This window comes from Vespa mandarinia, chromosome 16 (assembly GCF_050613455.1).
Source record: "Vespa mandarinia isolate Hongniang chromosome 16, ASM5061345v1, whole genome shotgun sequence".
Classification (NCBI taxonomy): domain Eukaryota; kingdom Metazoa; phylum Arthropoda; class Insecta; order Hymenoptera; family Vespidae; genus Vespa; species Vespa mandarinia.
Window position 1 is genome coordinate 2,372,501 of NC_140825.1, and position 21,953 is coordinate 2,394,453.

Consider the following 21,953-nt stretch of genomic DNA (forward strand, 5'->3'; position numbering starts at 1 on the left):
AAATGCGTTTTATGTTTCTGTTTTTTTTTTTTTTTTTTTTTTTTTTTTTTTTTTTTTTTTTTTTTTAATAACCTTTCGTCCAACCTAAATTAAAATATTTTTAAATTGTCGATAATTTATTTCCAATCGAAACATAATAATTACGCGTTTTATAAATATTTCAATATTTACTTTAATATTCGTTTAATTTCTACATCTTAAAAGCCGGTTTATTTTTTATTCAATTATTTATACATATATATGTATGTACATGTATATATATATATATATATATATATATATATATATATATATATTTATATTTATATATTCCTTAACTTAGTTCAATCGTAATCACGTTCGACTCGGTAGAATCAGCCACAAGAGCAAAAGAAACGCTTCATGGGGCGGACATATATTCTGGCTGTTGCACCTTAAAAATTGACTTTGCTAAGGTAAGTCTTTTTATATGAAAAATATTTAATATAATATAAATAAAATAAAATAAATCTTAATGATATTTAGATACATCGAATGATGATGGTTACGTTTTTTTTCTTTTTTTTTAGATTTACTTTTAAACGTAAGTTTTTTGTTCTCTCGTGTTTTTCTCCTCTTTTTTTTTTCTTTTTTTTTCTTTTCTTTATTTATTTATTTATATGAAAATAAAAAAGTTATTTAGAAATAAACGATGAATTTAAAGATTAAGTTTTGTGTAAGATATAATTCTTTTGTTTTCGTGTTTTTTTCTTTTTCTTTTTTTCTTTTTTTCTTTTTTTCCTTTTTTTCCTTTCAAATAAAATTACGTACAATTCGAAAATTATTAGAGTTAATTATATTTTTATATATATATATATATATTCATACTTAATCCAGTATACTCTAATTGTTCTTAGTTATAACATATAGTATAGCAATTATAGCAAGTAATGGTATATACTATATACAGTTTTATATAGTTTATAATATGTTATATAACATTACTGTATTTTATGACTACTATAAGATTGCTATATCGTTTAAACTACACTGTGTTATAATTTATTAAAAATATAATAGATATACGCGAGTTCATGAATTCGATTTAATACGCGATGTTTATGGAAATTTAGAGATGTTTAAAAAAAAAAAAAGAAAAGAAAATAATAAGAAAAAAATGATGATTTATATCATTTCTACAAATCTACTGTAACATAAATATTCATTTAAATGGCCAATGATAATATCGAAGCTTTAATTATTTGTAAAAAGGTGCATATAGTAAATATATTTTGATAATAACAGAATATTAATTGCAATTACATTGTTTATATTGATATGTTAATTTAAAACGTATAACTTATCGAACATTAACACTTCTTTATGTATATATGAATTAACAATTAATTAAAAATATAATTGATATGTGGATTTATAAAGTTAAAAAGTAACACACGATATTTAAGGAGATTTACAGATATTTATAAAAAAAAAAAAAAAAGAAAAAAAAAAGAAAAAGAGAAAAAAAAAACAAGAAAAGAAAAAAATCCACAACAGTTTTATAAATTAATTCTAACTTAAATATTCATTTAAATAACCAATCGTAATTTCGAAGTTTAATTATTTTGCGAAACAGTATACATAGTAATATATTCTAGTAATAAAGCATTTTAGCGATAATTATATCGAGTATACTGATATGTTAAACTGTATTATAACTTATATTTATTAAACATTAACATTTCGTTAGGTATATATATCAATCAAAAGTTAATTTAAAATAAAACATATATGGACGAATTAATAACATTGAAATAATACATCGCGATTATGGAGTTTTACAGATACTTAAAAAAAAAAAAAAAAAATGAAAAAGAAAAGAGAAAAAGAACAAAGAAGAAGAAAAAGAAAAAAAAAGAATAAGGAAGTAAAAAAGAAATATAATCAAACATCACTCGGATAGATTTACATTAATACAAATATACGTTTAAATAAATAACAAATCGAAAAGACATTGAAGCATAATTATTTGGAATAACGTTAAACTTTAAAGAACTTAGATAGTTTAATAACTTTAAGGGAATGATGTTAGTAGGAAGGTCCAATTAAACTTGCCAAGTTGTCTCTAAATTGGCCACGTTATAATAAATATATCGAAAGAGAAAAAGAGTACTATCAGTAATACCAATAGAGTGCAAGTAATAGTAGCAATAGTAGCAATAGTAGTAGTAGCAGTAAGTAGAGTCAGCATCACTAGAGTTAGTTAGCAATAGTAATTAGAGTTAGGAGCTATAGTCGTCGTCGTAGCTAGGCGTTAGAAGTAAACGATATACTTACCACCACTGTCGTCGTTGTCATCGTCATCGTCATCGTCATCGTCGTCGTCGTCGTCGTTGTCGTCGTTGCCGTCGTCTTTTCCGGTCGGCGCTTATGCGAAACGCGCCAAAGTTCCTCGAAGTTCTTCCACGGTTAGATACGACGACGTGGTCTTATGCTTAGGAAAAACACATTTTGGCATGGCTCTCTTCATTGGCAGTGTCAACGTTAGAGGTGGGACCAACTAGTAAAGCATACCCAATCCCATTTTGAGCTTTAGGGCGTGGCTTTTGCCTGGCGGACTTCTATTTTCGGTCCCCCACACCCTTCCCTCCCATCCCTCCTTTTCTTTCCCCACTCATCCCTAGAGCACCCTCCTACCCCACCCCAGCCCCCCCCGGGGTTGGCGGGCGACTCTCTGCCGCGGTAGACGCGTTTTCGTGATTTCAATTTTCTCAGGTGATTAAGTTGTAACGCCCGCAGGCCGGAAACTACGTCGTCTCACTTCGGATAGTTCGTCTCTCTCTCTCTCTCTCTCTCTCTCTCTCTCTCTCTCTCTCTCTCTCTCTCTCTCTCTCTCTCTCTCTCTCTTTCTCTCTCTCTGTGCCTGTCTGTCTATCTATATCTCTATCTTTATCTCTCTCTCACACATGTTCATTTTCCTCATTGCAAAATCGAAGATGGTTAATCCATATCGGAGATGGGACCGAGTACACGCCGATTTGTTGTCTCCCGTGGTTCATTTCGTTCTCGTCTATTTTCGAATAGAAATTCTCTTCTTCCCGTCTTCGTTCTCTTTTACTCGACATCGTCCTCCCCGCTGCCCCCCCGCCCCCCATAATCGTTCCCTTAAGATGGTCGATTCGTAACTATCTTCATAAGACTTTCTTATCGTAAATGATAAAACATTGATCATATAGCCAATTCATTCTTTTGATTTGTACCCATCCCCTTCTCCTCCTCCTCCTCCTCCTCCTTTTTCTATCGTTAGACAATTCGTTATGGCTTGTATTTATTGGTTCTTTCTTTCTTTCTTTTTTTTATCTTTCTTTTTTGTTTTTTTTTTCTTTTCTTTTTTCTTTTCTTTTTTGTTTTTTTTTTATTTTCTATATTCAGAGTACGTAAAATTTGAGATGGATTTTGTTTTCCTTTTTCTTTTTCTTTTTCTTTTTCTTTTTTTTTTATCAGTTTCTAGGTTATATATCGATATATATATATATATATATATATATATATATATATATATGTATTAAAGGATATATATATTAAAAGAAATTGAAATGTGTATAGTGAAAGACATTTAAATGAAAAACATTCAAACTATTTTTTCATTTTGTGCTTGAAATAAGGAAACAATTGTTCTTTTTTGTTGTTTCCAAATTTAATCGTTGTTCACAAGAAAATACAAAATTCTTTTCAGACGATTACTATTTCTTTTCGTATGAGAAATCTCTTTTACAATATTCATATCATTTTATCAATTGTTTTATTAATTTTATCAACATTTGAAACTTTTGATATTTTCATGGTTTTTTTTTTTAATTTTAAATAATATATTAATAAACAAATGCTTTAGTATTATCAGTAAATATATTTATTATGAGAAAAGAATATTTCAAAAAAAAAAAAAAAAAAAAGAAAAAAAAAATCGGAACAATATTCATTATTCGAAACAAGGAGAACAATTATTATATCGTCTTTATTAAAAATTTAATTTATGGTATAGAAGGATCTTTTCAAAATCCATCTACGAATTCTTTTACAATCAAATTTATCAAATTAAAAGAATCTCCTAATGACTTATAGGAATCTCTAATCTAATTCTTTTTTTTTCCTTTTTTGCAATTTATTATACTCCTTGCGGAGAATGATTGCCATTTTTCTTTGCAAAAGAAATTCCATGGATCTTTTGCAATTTTCATGACATTTTATCAAACTTTTTAAAACTTTTCATACATTTATTGCTTTATTAAATATTTTAAATAACACATTAATGAACAAATAATAATTTAATATTACCGATAGATATATTATAAAAAAAAAAGAACATTTTAGTACTAATAATAATAATAATAATAATAATAATAATAATAATAGTAATAGTAATAATAGAAATAAAAAAAAAAAGTCAGAACAACTTTCATTGTTAGGAACAAAAAAAAAAAATTGTTACACCGTCTTTATTGAAAATTTCTATTCCATTGTCTGTAATGATCCTTTCAAAAATTCATCTAAGGAAAGAAATCTTCATTACTAATTTAATTTGAAAACCATTAGCGTAGAATATTTTTTTTCTTATCTAGATCATTATTAATCATCAAGATGTATCCACGTATAACATGCCCTAACGATCTATGGAAATTTCTAATTTACTTTTTTTCTTTTTTTTTTTTTTTTTTATAATTTATTTTTTACTCCATTTCGAACGATCGCTCCTTTTTCTTTTCTCGCAATTTTCATTTTTTAGAACAAGAGAACATTGTTAAATAATATGTTCCTATTTAAAATTGCATTCTTTGTTAAGAAAGATCTCTTAAAATTTTTCTTTTTAAAAGAAAACTTTCTTACAATTTTAATTCGTACACCATTAAAATAAAATCTTTTATATAAATCATTATTAATCATTGATATATGTATTTCATAAGTGATATACATACACATACATTTAATCGGTATTATATATATATATATAATGGTTTAGTGATTCTGTAACTATCATTAATTTTCTACAATTTATTTTACTCTATCCTAAGTTAGATCTATTATAAACGATTCAATTTTCAATGGTTCATCGATCTCAAAAGAAGGATACATTGATCGATTAAAAAGTTTCTCTCTCTCTCTCTCTCTCTCTCTCTCTCTCTCTCTCTCTCTCTCTCTCTCTCTCTCTATCTCTCTATCTTTCTTACATTCTTCAATGTAGGTTTTACTTACCATGGACATTATAAGATTGATAGTTCGATTCGATTCAATACGATTCAATTCGATTCGATTCGATTACGTTCGATCCAAAGAAGGATATCAGAGTTGGCCGTTCGAATCGATTCTCAGTCGATTTCCGTAACCGGTTTTGGTAGCCATGTTGCCTGATCGTAGACGATCGAATTACCTTCTTCTAGTTACTCTCTATAATTATAGCCAAGCTTATAACTCAATATTCGTAATATTCGTTTTTCGCAAGAATGATTTAACTGTTAACGTTATAAAGAAATACAATTTCAAGTATTTTTTTTTTCTTTTTTTTTTTTGAGGTTTCAAATCCTCGTTTTCTCTTTGCTTTTTTTTTTCTCTTTTTTTTTCTTTTTTTTTTCTGGAAAATGCATGCCATTTCTTTTACGTACGCATGTTATAAACTTAGACTTATCGTTCTATCGATCTTTTTACATTAGAGATTCTCGTTCTTTTCTATTATGTACTTTCTATCGATATGCAATAAAAAACGTACTTAATGAAGATTTATTTGTATGAGAAACAAAAGAGAAAGAGAAAGAGAGAGAGAGAGAGAGAGAGGGAGAGAGAGAGAGAGAGAGAGAGAGAGAGAGAGAGAGAGAGAGAGGAAAAAAGAAAAAGAGAAAGAGAAAGGATTTAAATTGCGTGTCTATCGGAGATTCACACGCGATGTGGAACTAATTTGTTTCTAGAAACTAACGATGTTTATCGATCTATGTACAAATGTTTCTCTTTTTTTTTCTTTCTCTCTGTCTGTGTGTATGTGTGTGTGTGTATAATTTTATTCGACTATACCTTTATTCGAATAAAATTTTATTTTATAATTATTTTCGTAAATAATTTCATTTTATCAGATCTATATTATCAATTCATTACTTAATAAAATTTTATTTATTTCTATCGGGGGAAAAAAAAAAAAAGAAAAAAATTAAAGGAAAATAATAAAAATAAAATTATTATCAATATAATTGATATACATTTATTTAATGAAATATAAATTTATAACGTAATCTTATTTACATTTTTAATATAATTGTGATATATATCTCTAATTTTTATTTATAATATAATTATATATATTTTATTTGTTACACATACATATATGTATGTATGTATATTATAATTAAATATAAATATAAATATAAATGTGTATCTATATTATTAAATTAATCGATTTGATGTTAATCCTTAGATTTATTAAGAAAAAAAAAAAAAAAAAAAAAAAAAAAAAAAAAAAATTTCATCCATTAATATTTCGAACGATTTATTTAGAAATTTTTTTTAACGTTGACGATTGTTGTAAAATAATTTTTAACAATTGTTATTAAAAAATATACAAAACTATATAAGATAGATAAATATTTGAAATTATCAATTCGTGATAATTTAATGAACATATAGATATCCGATTGGAAATTCAAACGATAGAATTGGATTTCGAAGCTCGATAGAAATACGAGTTATCGACATTTTCGATCGCTCGCTCTCTCCTCTATTTCTCTTTCTCCCTTCCTTACTCACTCACTCACTCACCCACTCACTCGCTCACTCACTCGTTCACTTACTCTCCTTTTTTTTCTTTTCTTCAAACTCAAGCTGCTCACATTCTTTTTCCTTCTTTTCTCTCTCTCTCTCTCTCTCTCTCTCTCTCTCTCTTCCTCTCTTTCTCTCTATCACTGTTAGAACGTTGGCCTCATACTAACGTTATATTTTATAGAACGGAAACATAGTAAAGGATCTAACGGTAGTAGCGAATATATATAGTTAGTTACTCGTGGGTGGTTGACTAGTTGAAAAATTCTATATAAAAGATACCTAACGAGTGTGAGTGAGATTAACCACGCGATAGTATATCAATTTAACGTATAACAAAGAATTTGTATTTTAGCCTATCTCTTTCTCTCTCTCTTTCTCTATCTCTTCCTCTATTTCTCTTTTTCTTTCTCTTTCTCTTTTTCTTCCTGTGTGTGCATCGAAATCCACGAAAGATTTACTCATCTTACGAGCGTTCCTTTATGTTCATTCGCACGACAGTTATGAGCGTTATGAGGAGTGAAAACGATGCCAAGAAAATCGGCATTGCTTTTAAACGAGCGAACATTAATGCCGTATTCTCTCTCTCTTTATCTCTCTTTCTCTTTCTCTCTTTCTCTCTTTCTCTCTTTCTCTGTCTGTCTCTCTCTCTTTCTCTATCTATCTATCTATCTATCTCTCTATCTCTATCTCTTTCTCTTTCTATTTCTCTATCTTACGAGTTTGAGGTTACAAAGTTTAAGTTGTATCACATTTGATTTATCGTTTGTTAGTAATTTACGGTTTAGTGATAGAAAATATGTCATTTATATTGTGGCAGATAATACTTCATTTATAACAATTATCATATTTACACACCTACGCGCGTGTAGACATACTACAAACGCACGCGCACGCATGTATGTATGTATGCATATATATATATATATATATATATATATATATATATATATATATATATAATAAGAAAATTTTTTATATAAACGTTCGTACGATAGATAATAAATATCGATGTGTAATATATTTTGAAAAAAGTTAATGACGTATAAAACGTAAAATTGTAATGAAAATATTTTGTCATTAGTAAAATCGCAAAAAAAAAAAAAAAAAAAAAAAAAAAGAAAAAAATATTTATCGTGAATATTTTGGTCACGTAATATTCCATTTCTAGCAAATATCATGTATGAAAGTTGATCGTTTGTAGTAAAGATGAAAAAAAAAAAAAGAAAAAAAAAAAAGAAAAAAAAATATCATGAACTATTTTATATAATATTTCATTTATAACGAATGTCGTAAATCTTGGGGGGGGGGGGAGAAAAGAAGAGAAAATTTGGTCGTTTGCAATAAAATCGAAAGGTTAAAAAAATAAAAGAATTAAAAAAAAAAAAAATTTATTACCTATGAATATAAATATTTTATAATATTTTGTAACCATTTAAATAATATTTTATATCCAAGACTTATTATTTAACACTATTAAAGTTAAATCTTTTGTAATTCAAAATTCAATTCGTATTCATTGTTTATTCACATAACAGATGTTTATAAAAAAGAAAAAAAAAAAAAAAAAAAAAAGAAAACACACACACACGCAAAGAGTTTTTACACGCACGCGAGAATTTCTTTTATATTCTTTTACTTTTCAGAAAATAAACTAAAAACTATGTTAGTTCAGTTTCACATTTTAATTATATATAATACATATAATATATATATATATATACACACAAATACACCCACATACATATACATAATTGCTATATACTTCTTAACAAAGAACAATTCATTTCACTTTTTATAAATTAGCTCACGTCATCTAAAATTCTTCTTTCGTAATTTAACGTCAGTCTGTCGAAAAATCGGATAAAGAAACGAACAAAGAAGTAGAAGAAGAAGAAGAAGAAAAAAGAAAAAAGAAAAAAGAAAAAAGAAAAAGATTGTTCTACGTTTAAGAAATCTCTTCTGTTTTATCAAAAGATTACACTTCTGTTCAGGGTTTCCTTTCTTTCTTTTTTTTTTTTTTCTTTCTTTCTTCTTTTCTTTTCTTTCTTTTTTTTTTTTCATTTTTAAAAATTTCTTCTTCCCTTTTTGGCTACATAGTTTCTTCTAGTTACCATGTATAGTTCGTGACTCGAAATTAGCCTTTTTGAGACTAAATAATTCAGGGCAGTAGGTACCTACACCACTTGTTTCCAACTCGCGTCCAATTTGCACGCTTGCACCTCAGTTTTTCTCTCTCTCTCTCTCGCTCTGTACTTCCTTATTTCTCTCTATTTCTCTCTCCCTCTCTCTCTCTCTCTTTCCTTATTTCTCCTTATTTCTCTCTCTCTCTCTCTCTCTCTCTCTCTCTCTCTCTCTCTCTCTCTCTCTCTCTCTCTCTCTCTCTCTCTCTCTCTCTCTCTCTATCTCCATCTCGTTACATCAGCAGCCCTATCTCCGGACGCCTGCTTTAATAATTTTCCTAGGAGGATGCAATCGTGGCTCATAAAACTAGAATAACACCCACCATCGCATCCGCCACCCCAAGCCCCTATACATACCTCTCTCACCATCAACGCCAACCAACCACCACCATCACCACCGCTACTATTACTACCCACTAGTAGTATTACTACCACTACTATTACCAACCAACCGTCTCTCTCATTCTCTTCCTTTACCTTTTGCTCTAACCATTTCTCTCGCTTGCTCGTTTCTCTACGATACAACACCACTTCAAACGACCCAAAACGATCTCGCTTCTCATTTCGTCGGATATATGCAAACTTCTACGTTTTCTTCCTTTCTTTCATTCTTCTTTTTCCTCTTCTTCTTCTTCTTCTTCTTCTTCTTCTTCCTTTTTTTTTTTTTCTTCCTCCTTCTTCCTCTTATATATTTTACTTTAATTTAGCTAGCACTAATGTACCTTATGATTATGTATTAAATATTCTTCGTACTTTTATTCAACCTCTTCAGGCGTTTTGCACTTAGAATTATTATTGCTACTGCGTCAAATAATATACTCGAGTGCTCATGAATTTTTTTTTTGTTTTTTTTTTTTTTTTTTTTTTTTCATACACGGGCCATGATACGAGATTCTTTCTTATTTGTTATACGGGTATTGCGTATTTTAATACATATATGTTGATTATTAATAAAGGCGAGGAAAAAGTTCTTTTTTTTTTTTTTTCTTTTTTTTTCTTTTTTTTTCTTTTTGTGCATGAGTTCATAATCATTATTTAGGTGGGACATTAAGTTATTATTAGTCGTTTGTAATTTTAATTCTGTTATTCTTTTTTTGTCTTTTCTTTTCTTCTTTTTTGTTATTTTTCGTAGAAAATTTTTTTAGAATATACATATATATGTTTTAAATATTACATTAATTATTGCATTAGTTTTCTATTATCAAATTAAAGATATTAAATATTATATAATTTTATAAGAAGTTATATTAGTTATTATAAATAAATATTGAATCGAGATAAATTGTTAAATATTATTATAAATGTCAGAATAATGATAAAATATATTAAATATTATTAGAAAAATATTTTCAAATAAAATCACAATGATAATAATTCAATTCGTTTACATATATTATTATAAATAAACATTCGATCGTGAATTAATTCTTAATATATTTGTTTTTATAAATATGAAAAAAAAAAATATATATATATATATATAAAATATATTAGATATCATAAAAAATATTTTGCAGTAAATTTGATGAAAAAAAAAAAAAAAAAAAAAAAGACATTAAATCGATTGACTTATAAATGACAACAATTGTAGTATAATTTAATTATACTAAATGTACTGTTGTATATTAAATTATATTAAACGTTAATATATAACAATTGCAATTTCCCCGGCTACAAATCTAACGTTTAATGCAATTATTACGTACGTTTATCAGAGATGTACGTTCATTAGACTACGAAATGATTTATAAACACGTGGAATGAACACAAGTACGATATCATTGTGAATTTAAAAGGATTAACAACAAGTAAAGCAGTGTGTGCATTATCAGTGGGCAGAGTGCCATTTGTTGTATCTTAGCGGTATCTATATTTGCTTCCTCTCCCCGTAAACCCCTTTATCTACTCCCTTTCCTATCCCTGTTTTTAGATACAACCACTTAGAGTGCCTTATTTGATCTCCGATCCTATTGGGGTTGAAACCAGTAGGAGTAGTGGATAGCTTTGTCCCTTATAATCTCCCCTAAGTTCATTCCTCATGATGATTTTTTTTTCGTCTCGTTTCATTTTGATATATTATAGATATCGTCGAAGCTACATCATATTTTGACATTCAAATGGTTACATTGAAGTGGCCTGTCATTTCCAAACTTTTTTTTTTCTTTTTTTTCTTTTTTTTTTTTTTTTGCGGGACAAGTAAAAGAGATAACGCGTTTTAAAATTACAATATTTACGTTACGCACGAAGAGTATGTTAGTTTTTTCGTTAAATTTTGTTCTCTGGTTAAAAGTTTTCGATTTGAAATTTTTTTTTCTTAAATTAATTACTTTTCGATCGTTGTTAATATTTTTTTTTTTTTTTTTTTTTTTTCTCTTCCTCTAGGCATTACAAGTAATTACAATGAAGTAAGATATTTTTGCTTCTTTGTCTTTTTTTTTCTTTTCTTTTCTTTTTTTTTTTTAAGCTTATTTTTAATATTACAGTGTTTATAGCAAAGTGAGGATCATTGTAAAATTTTATCTATGCTATTTGTTGTGAATTATAAAAGATAGATCTTCAAATTTTTGCAGAAGTTAAATATAAAATTTCGTTAATATTTAGATTTGGCCATATTGCTGATTTTTAGGATAAAGTGTTTGCAAAAAAAAAAAAAAATTTGAACATCATTTTGAAAAGTAAACATTTAATTCGTGTGAAAAAAAAAAAAGGGAAACTAAAAAAAAAACATTCTCACGTTTCAGAAAAAGTCTTTCGTAAAATTTTCACTGGAATCGATTTGGCCATTTCATTGATTTTAAATATAAAATTGTTCATAATAAAATACGAGTCAGTTCGAAATTTTATACCACTCTTATCCCTTTTTATATATAGTTTGTTTGTTTATTTTTTTTAAAGATAATTGATAGAAATATTTAATTATAAATAAAAAGAAAATACAGGATGCTTCATAAAAAAAAAAAAAAAAAAAAAAAGAAAAAAAAAATAAAAAAAATTCTGTTTCCAGTTTTATCGAAAATCGAATGTTCTATTTCATATTCTTAAAATATTTGACCCCTTTCTTAATATACACACACACACACACACACATATATATAAATATATATTTTGTTTTTCCCTCTATTTTTCCCTCTATCACTTCTAACAAAGGAGATATTCACCTGGTCAATTTAATTTATAATCAATCAGTATCTATGAATGTATCCTCGTATATTTAGAAAAAGATTCGTATCAAATTTTTAATGTATAATACCTCGTCGTTAGAATTTGCGTGAATAAAAGATAATTCAATGTAAATACGTGAATCTAGATTAGGATCGATTGATTATTATGCGCGAAAACGAATAGACTCTATTCTAATTTTAATAAAAAAACATTTTTCATTCTTCGTCTGGTTTCTCTCTCTCTCTCTCTCCTTTATTTTTTTTTTCTTTTTTTTTAAATTTTTTCGACTATAATCTCTTTATATTCTAAAATGACATTTAAAGTATATTTATTCTTAGGATTATAAGAAATAAGGGTCGGTTATATTTAAAGATGATCTTAAAGAAAGAAGAAGTATTTCAATTGAAGAAATCGTTTGTGTGCACACACACACACACACACACATACATACCCACATACATATACCCGAAGCAATCAAATCTAATGCCCGATAAGTATGTTAAATCTCAGTAACAGACATAACTTCATTTTGCTATTTCTTTGATAGAAGGAGCGAGAGAGAAAAAGAGAGAGAGAGTGAGAGAGAGAGAGAGAGAGAGAGAGAGATAGAGGGAGAGAGAGAGAGAAAGAGAAAGAGGAAGAAAGAGAGACAGAGATAGATAAAGATATACAGATAGAAGTAGAGAAGTTCCAGAAGGGAGGTTTTGATCTTCCAGAAAGTGGAGCGACTAAAATCGGATTCGATATATAACCTACGAGTTTGGGTAATTAAATTAGGGTCTTGATGTATATATATATATATATATTCCCTCGAGTAATTAAATTTTCTGTTTAAGATAAAACGTGTCACATGTATATCTAATTTACTTAGAACTGGTCGAAATATAGCTCTGCCATTTCTTCTTCTTCCCCACATCCCCCTCACTCTTATCTTCTCCTCTCCCCCTTCCCTACCTTCCCCTCACCTTTCCACATTTTTTTTTTTTATCTTTTCTTGAAGTTGAATGATTTTATATATTCGTGAAATGCGTTTGTCACTGTCTGTCTGTCTGTTTATCTGTCTGTCTGTCCGTCTGTCCGTCTGTCTGTCTGTCTGTCTCTCTCTCTCTCTATATATATATATATATATATACATGTATATACGTATATATGTCTGTCTGTATGTCTTTCGACGACGATAACGACGATGATAATGATGTTGATGATGATGATGATGATGATGATGATGATGATGATGATGATGATGATGATGATGATGATGATGACGACCATGACGATGATGATGAAGCCTCGTGATTTAATTTGACATCACCTATGTTGCTTACTCGGCCAAACATTCTATTGTAGCGATCTGAGGTTATATTAAAACCTGGCACGGGCAGCTGTTCTGACTGATCTATCGTGGTAATTAAATCAGGAATAGAGTAACGAATTAGGGTGTAAAATTGGGGTCGACATTATTTTTTGTTTCTTTTTATTTGTTTGTTTGCTTTCTTTTCTTTTTCTTTTTCTTTTTCTTTTTTTTTTTTCCATTCCTCAGACATACTTGTAACTATAATATCGCGCGTGTAAGTGAAAGATCAGACATGTTTTAGATACGTGTGATATATACCGACGAACGTTCGAACGAAAGAAATTGAGGTGAAAGATAGGGAGGAAGGGAGAAAAAAAAACATATCTTTTCTTTCCTTACTTTTTTTTTTTTTTTTTTTTTTTTTTTTTTTTATTTTTTTTTTTGATTACTTCGATCGTAGAAAGATTCATTAAAGTTACTATATATATATATATATATATACTTTGTGAAATTGCGTCGGAGATATCTTGTTGCTTCTGTAAAATGTCGGATAATATAACGAGTTCACGTTGAAAGATATTTTCTTTCTTTCCTCTTATTTTTTTTTTGGTCTATTTTCTTGTTTTTTTTTTCTTTCCTTTTTTTTCCCCTCCCCTTTCCATTCGGTCTTTTGTACCTTGTGGCGCACTCGGTTTGCTCGGATCGGCGAGCTTTTTCATCCTCCTCCACCTCCTCCCCATCCACCTCTTCCTCATCCACCTCTTCTATGTCCACCTCCTCTTCATCCACCTTTTCTATGTCCCACCTCCTTTATCTCCTACTCCTATATTACTACCACCATCTCTTTCCCGAGTTTCCCGATCTCATCCTTTTCCTTCTCGTTTTTTTTCTTTTTTTTTTTCTTTTTTTCTTTTTTTCTCTTATATATACTACACCCTTCTTCTCTAACGATCCCACACCTCTTGTAATAATTTTCACGTATAATTCTTTTTTCTTTTTCTTTTTTGTTTCAGCCGACGAAGCTGAACGTTTACAAGAACGACGCCGAGAGCTGGGACTACACAACGCCTACGTTGGGTGAGTAAATTTGTCTCCTGTTTTTTTTTTTTTTTTCTTCCTTTTATATTTCTTACTTTTCTTTAACGGCCCACTCCTCTTCCCCCCACCACTACCAACACTAACACCACCACCACCACCACCACCATCATCCCCCCACTTTTTGTCATTACTGTTAGTATTAATTATTATTATTATTATTATTATTATTATTATTATTATTATTATTATTATTATTATTATTATTATTATTCTGATTATTATTATTATTATTATCATTATTATCATTATTATTTCTTTTACTACTCCTTTTATTGTTCACTTAATTTCACATCGATTATCCGTGCGTATTTTTCTTTTTTTTTTCATTCTTCTTCGTTTTTTTTTCTGTTTTTTTTCCCCTTTTTCTTTTCTTCCATTACCCCCTCTTTTACTTCGTTCTCGCATTCGCATTTATTATTGTCGAGCGTTCGATCAACAATTATTTACGCCATTTTCTGCGTGAAAGTTTTTCTCTTGTAAATTGTCAGAGAGAGAGAGAGAGAGAGAGAGAGAGAGAGAGAGAGAGAGAGAGAGAGAGAGAGAGAGAAAAGAAAATGCCTCGGACATATGCTTATACTCTCTCTTCGTATTAAGTGCGCGAAGCTCTTCTTGTTGTTTTTCATTTCTTTTCTTGTTGTTTTTTCGTTTTTCGTTTTTTTCCCTTCTTCTTTTTCTTTTTTCTTTTTTTTTTTTTCTTTTTTAATATTCATTCTCGTCGGAGAACGACTAGAGTCTCTCTCTCTCTCTCTCTCTCTTTCTCTCTCTCTCTCTCTCTCTCTCTCTCTCTCTCTCTCTCTCTCTCTCTCTCTCTCCTTTCGACGAGCGGCGGAGTATCTCGAATCCGGATTCGGATCGATCTCCAACAGCAGTGGTGGACGTACTTAGACTTGAAGTTGATACATCGCCGTTGCTCGTTGTTGCTCGACTTGTGAGAAGTAACCTCTTCTCTCGGTGACAGCGAGAGAGAGAGAAAGAGAGAGAGAGAGAGAGAGAGAGAGAGAGAGAGAGAGAGAGAGAGAGAGAGAGAGAGAGAGACAGCCGGTTCTTGAAACTCCGCTTTTTATTCGTCCAAGGATGTTCACCATGACTCTAGACAGGATAAAACAGTGCTGTCCAACATTTAAGATGATCATTCGATTTTGATATTTATTTAACGTTGAGAACATTTATTCATAAATATATGGATTATAATAACGAAAGAAAAGTTTTTTCTCTTTCTTTTTCTTTTTCTTTTTCGTTTTTTTTTTTTATTTTATTTTATTTTATTTTATTTTTTTTTTTTTTTTCGTTATACAATCAATCGCATAAACAATATTATTAACAGAGACTATCGACATTTATCAATCCGATTTAATTGTGTAATTAAAGAAATATAGAGTATATTATTTGTTTACGAAATTAATTCTTTTTTCGAACGTGTAAAAATTTATTTCGTAATTTATTAAATATATTATATTAATATAATATTTAATATTGAAAATATTTTTACTATTGAGAATGTATGGATATTTATTCATAATGAAAGAGATAATTTTTCTTTTTATACAATTTGACGTATAAACTATATTAGTATCAATTATTATCAATAACTATTGATAATATTAATTTGATAAATTATTTAATTAAACATAAGGATGCATTTTAAATTTGTAAAGTTATTTCTTGGATAACCAAATATATTGTGTTAATATATATATATATATATATTATATATTAATATATTATACGTAGTATATTAATTATATACATATATTTTTCTTTTAATTCTTGTTATAATAATTTTATGAAAATATTAAAACAATTTTGTTCAACTTTTACATAATCATTGTTTTCGATATTTATTTAATTTAAAAACAATTCATTAATTATTCGATAAATAACAAATGAAAAAATGAAAGATAATTTCTATTTACATAAGAGTGGAAAAATTCTTATTTATTATTGTAATAAAAATATTTATCATAATTATTTTTCAATTATATATAATTAATAAAAATTCATTGTGTACGCGTATTTTAAAATTATTCTATTTTGAATTAATATCGAGTCTTTTTTTTTTACCAGGGACCTAGAAAATTCCGTTGGAATAATATCATATAATATTTAAAGAGTTAATATATATATATATATATATATATATATATATATAATTTATTATATTAATACAATTATTATTTAAATTATAATTTATATTATATATAATTTAAATTATTTATATAATTATAATATGAATATATATATATATATTATTTTATATTATAATTATATTACATATATTATGCTACAGATATATATGTGTTATATTATAGTGTAATTATACATATATATATATATATATATATTACTATTAATTATTAATAATGTATTAATTATTTTTAATTTATATTAATATGTGTACATACACACACACACATATACACAAAATATCCCAATGAAAAGTGGCCACCAGGAATTTTTATGAAATCTAGTGATTTTTTTTGATAGAAATTCCAAGTTAGGTCAATTTTGTTTGCAAATGTGACAGATCCTTTTATATTTGTCCATTTGTGGCCTAACTACACAAGGGAAGAAACAATCCCATCTATAACAATCTTAAATGGCAACAAAGATCAAATAGCCATATCATTTTAAATATATTTAAATTCTCTTTACAATTCTTCTATTTTTTTCTTTTCTTTTTTATTAATTTTGTTTCGATAATCCTTTGAGAAAATTTAATTTCGTAATATTATTAATTTGTTTCAAGATTATAAATAATTTTTATTTCATTAAATATAGAAAAATATCTATCGTCATCCCCCATGCAATAATAAGATCTTTATTTAGCAATACGTCGAACATACTACGATATATTCGATGTAATTGAAATATGTAGCCTGTTATATTGAATAAACAAAATTATTAATTTTTTATTTTTATCAAATCATTTGATCGGAGAGAGAGAGAGAGAGAGAGAGAGAGAGAGAGAGAGAGAGAGAGAGATCGTAATTTAATATATTGGAGATACAAATTTATTTATCGATAGTATAAATCATTTGAAATGATCTGTATATGATCGAAGAAATGGCTTTTTTTTTTTTTTTTTTTATAAACACGATCGAGTTCATCCACGTTATGTAGTTTCAATATGGCAGTTTATTAAATCAGCATTTTCCAAATCAGATAATTTCTTTTTTTTTTTTTTTTTTTTTTATCTGTTAATCCCATAAGGATATTTAAAATTCAGAATATATGTAATCATAAATGTCTTCCATTGGAAAAAATAAAAAAAAGGAAAACTTCTCCACAGTTTATAATCGAAGAATGCTGTCGGATTATATACCGGATGTATTGCAAAATGTTCGATGCAATATCGAGGAAATACTTTATTATTACTGCATCGGGAGAAGAACGGCCATTCATATTTTTAATATTTAGTAAGATAAAAGTTGTTCTCAACTTGAAACTTTCGAATGAACTTTCTCGTCCATTATTGATTCAAAATTAAACTTAAAATTAAAATTAAAATTAAAATTAAAATTAAAATTAAAATTAAAATTAAAATAAAAAAAAAAAGAAAAAAGAAAAAGAGAAAGAAAGTAATATACGTTGTAAAGAGAACCAAAGGATCTTTCAAATAATATGCCATTTGAAATGACCATTTATAAAAATTTTTGCCATTTGAAATTTTTTTTAGGAATGAGGATGAGGAAATCGTTTTAAGGGATTTAGCAAAAAAAGTTTAGAAAGTGAATTTTTATGATTTTTAAATTACGAAAGCAAAATTGGCCTGTTTCAGAGATTTTCGAAAAAAAAAAGAAAAAAAAACAAAACAAAAGAATATCATTAGATTTTATAATAGTTCTGATATCAACGACTTTTATTTTGGACAAACATATTTTAGACTCTCTCTAAGTGTGTGTGTGTGTGTGTGTGTGTGTGTGTGTGTGTGTATACACGTATATATAATTAATCGAAAAATGTCCTTTATGTAAATTCGAAAATTAATTTGTTGAACTGGGCGTATTTTATTTTTTTTTCCTTTTTTCTTTTTTCTTTTTTTTTTTTTTTATCCGAATTTCGAAACTAAATATTTTTTTCTAATAAAAACTTTTTATTCGTGAACAACAAGATATTTGATGAGAGTCAATGGTTGGACAGCACTGGACTGGAATGAACTCAGTTCCAATGTAGTATCTATATACATATATACATATATACATATACATACATACATATATATAAAGGGATCGATTTTGGATACAACGTCGACGTTTTTAGAGTTTGCTCGCGAACTCAGTTTTTCATTTTTCGTTCTTTCTTTTTTTTTTTTTCTTTTTTCTTTTTTCTTTTTTCTATTTTTTTTTCTTTTTTTTCTTTTTTTTTTTCTTTTAATACCATCGAGTGAGATACTTCTTTTTTTCCCTTTTTCTTTTTTTTTTTTTTTTTCTTTTTTTCTATTTTTATTTTCTGTAGTTGTTATTATTTTTTATTTCTTTCTCTCCACTCTTTTTCTTTTTCAATTTATTCAATTTTCTTTTTTTTTTTTTTTTTTCTTTTTTTTTTCTTACTTTCTTTTTCTTTCGTTTATTTCGATGCAAAAAACGATTGTTATAGACATCGCGAAAAAATTTTCTGATTTTCTTCGACATCGAAATATAATACAATATAACATAATATATCTATAGGGTGTTTAGATTTAATATAAATGGATATATATATATATATATATATATATATATATATATATATACACATGTGTATTATGTATACTTCATTTTTTCGATTGCGTTAATGTGTGTATTCATTCAAAAGTCATCTTGACTATGCAAATAACTATCTTTGCGATATTCTCTCTCATTTATGTGTGTGTATATATATATATATATATATATATATATATATATGTATGCATATATGTATGCATATGTGTATGTATGTATGTATGTATATATGTATTAATACACATAAAAACGACATGAATTACAATAGTCAATAACTCGAATCAGTACAATAGATATATGTATAAATGTATATGTATATATATATACAATCATACACACACACACACACACACACACGGGTATATAATCAAGAAAGCAAACGGTAGTTCTTCCTAAATGATAAGGTACGCTTATGGAATCATACAAGGGGGATTGAAATTCATCGCTCGAAATCGAATCGACCTGAATTCGTTTCATTCCTTTTATCGCAATCAGACCGATCAAAATACGATATATATATATATATATATATAGATGTGTGTGTGTGTGTGTCGCACCACGATGACTTCTCCGCGTTTTATGATAACGTCGAGGTGAAAATGATTGAAAACGAAAAATTTAGAAAAAGAAAAAAAAAATTAAGAAAAGAATTTAAAAAATAAAAAAAGAAAAGAAAACGAAATACTCGTCCATGAAGCTTTTGAAAAATGAATATATAATATATATATGTATATATTTATATATATGTATATAGTGAATGTAGAAAGTTATTCGTGCATCGATCAATTTGAAATAAATTTTTTATCCATTAATTTTTTATAAACAATAAAAATTGGTATTTTTTTTCTCAAATCTCTAGAGTAGATATAGTTAAAAAAAAAAAAAAAAAGAAAGAAAAATTATTATTTTTTTTTTTTTTTATAATTTACAATATTAGAAGCAAGATGAAAGAAGTAAAAGGGTAGGTAGAAATATGAAAGCAATAAGTATTTGTACGATTGTTGAATTTTCAAAAAATTAATAAGAAGAAAAACTAAAGAAACTAATCTGACGATAAAAAAAATTCAAATAAGGGAGTAAATACAATATTTCGTAGGATTTCCTTTTTGATCTTTAAAAATTGCATCGACTCTTCTAGACAACGAATTAATTAATTTCGATATAACGATATATTAAAAGTTAATATAACGATATATTATATAATCGTGAAACTGTAACGTGTATATATATATATATTCTTTTTTATTATATATATACACACATACATATATAAATGCATATATTTTTTTATTTACTTAATAATTTCTTAATTTTTTCTTTCTTCGTTTTTTTATTTGTTTGTTTGTTTGTTTGTTTGTTTATTTTATTTCGAATGGTAAATAATATTAACTTATTTAAATGGACGCGAAAGGAAATTCTTTTTTTATTTTTTCTTTTTATATATATATATATATATATTTTTTTTTTATCATTTAATCATCGTAAATATATTACAATACGAGCGAGTTTATTATTATCATTATGATCATTATCATTATCATATCATTTCAATCGTGATTATTTTATTTAATCGAAGAACACACTTCCCGATCAGATTTACTTAACGTGAAATGATTGCAATGTATATCTAAAAAAAAAAAAAAAAAAAGAAAAAAAATCCTTTATTAGCTTTTCCATCTCTCTCGAAGTTGTCAAGGTCATTTGTTGTAGCTATTCGACTTTAGAAATTTAGAAATTTTCTTTCGTGATAAATTCAATAAACATTTCGAAATTTATCCTCCACTGTCTGTGTTTGCTATCAAACAAAATAATAGATGATCGAGTTACGTATTATTTTTCGTTGGAATAAAACATGAACTGTCTCTTGGGAGACTTCGATGATAGAAAAGAAAAGAAAAGAAAAGAAAAGAAAAGAAAAGAAAAGAAAAGAAAAAAAAAGTAAAAGGCAGAGAAAAAAAAGGAAAGAAAAAGGAAAATGAAAAGAAATCATTAAGGAAAAAAAAATATATATATATATATCTATGTTATATCGAGAATCGGGAATGATAATGTGATAATGATCAGGAATGATTTTTACATGATCTTTTTCTTTTCTTTTCTTTTCTTTTCTTTTCTTTTTTTTTTTCTCTCTCTGTATCATAAAAATATGGGTACCTTCTTGCCTGTTAACGTTCATTAAAAAAAAAAAAAAAAAAAAAAAAAAAAAAAGTCTTTCGTCGATCGATCTGACAGATTGGAAATATTTGTTACACATCGACGTAATCCTTCGCGTATATAAAACTTGATGAGAGACGAGAAACTATGAGAGATAAAAAGGGAGACTAAGAGAGTGTAATCGGGATGGGAATGAGAAGGTAGTAAATGCAAAAGCAAAAGAAATAGGGGGAAAGAAAAAGAAAATAAAAAAAAAAAAAAATTCTCTTTCGATATTTCTCTTTGAATATCATTATGACTACCTTTCGTAGACGTCTCGCGTTCCTTTATTTTTTGGGAAAATATTACATATAGATGGGAATTTTACCTTCGTATATTTAAACAGATTACTTTTCCCAATGAAATTGTATTATTATTAAAAGTTATTTTTCAAAAATTAAATCACACATAGAATTTATATTAAACTTAATATATTAAAAAGTCAATGGAAAAGTTTCGCTCGCTTGATGCATAATTCTTTTGAAAGAAAATTCTTTTTTTTTTTTTTCTTTTTCCTTTTTTTTTTTTCCAAATTATTTTTAAATAAAACGAAAAGTAAAACGT

At 27.1% G+C, this 21,953-nt stretch overlaps 1 protein-coding gene and 1 long non-coding RNA gene across 5 annotated transcripts in view; one reads left to right on the top strand and one right to left on the bottom strand.

The window, feature by feature from the left end:
• The window catches only part of sm (heterogeneous nuclear ribonucleoprotein L), a 106,926-nt gene that overhangs the window by 41,723 nt on the left and 43,250 nt on the right, over positions 1–21,953 (top strand). For all 4 annotated transcript variants that reach the window (XM_035867500.2, XM_035867497.2, XM_035867499.2 and 1 more), the window contains 2 exons: positions 338–434; positions 14,409–14,472. In XM_035867500.2, the coding sequence (XP_035723393.1) occupies positions 338–434; positions 14,409–14,472 (161 nt within the window). The remainder of the gene's footprint in view (positions 1–337; positions 435–14,408; positions 14,473–21,953) is intronic.
• Positions 9–2,445, bottom strand: LOC146872490 (uncharacterized). Its single transcript, XR_014983125.1, has 2 exons — positions 2,296–2,445; positions 9–84 (listed from the first exon to the last, which is right to left on the bottom strand). It is a non-coding gene; the product is annotated as an uncharacterized LOC146872490 (long non-coding RNA).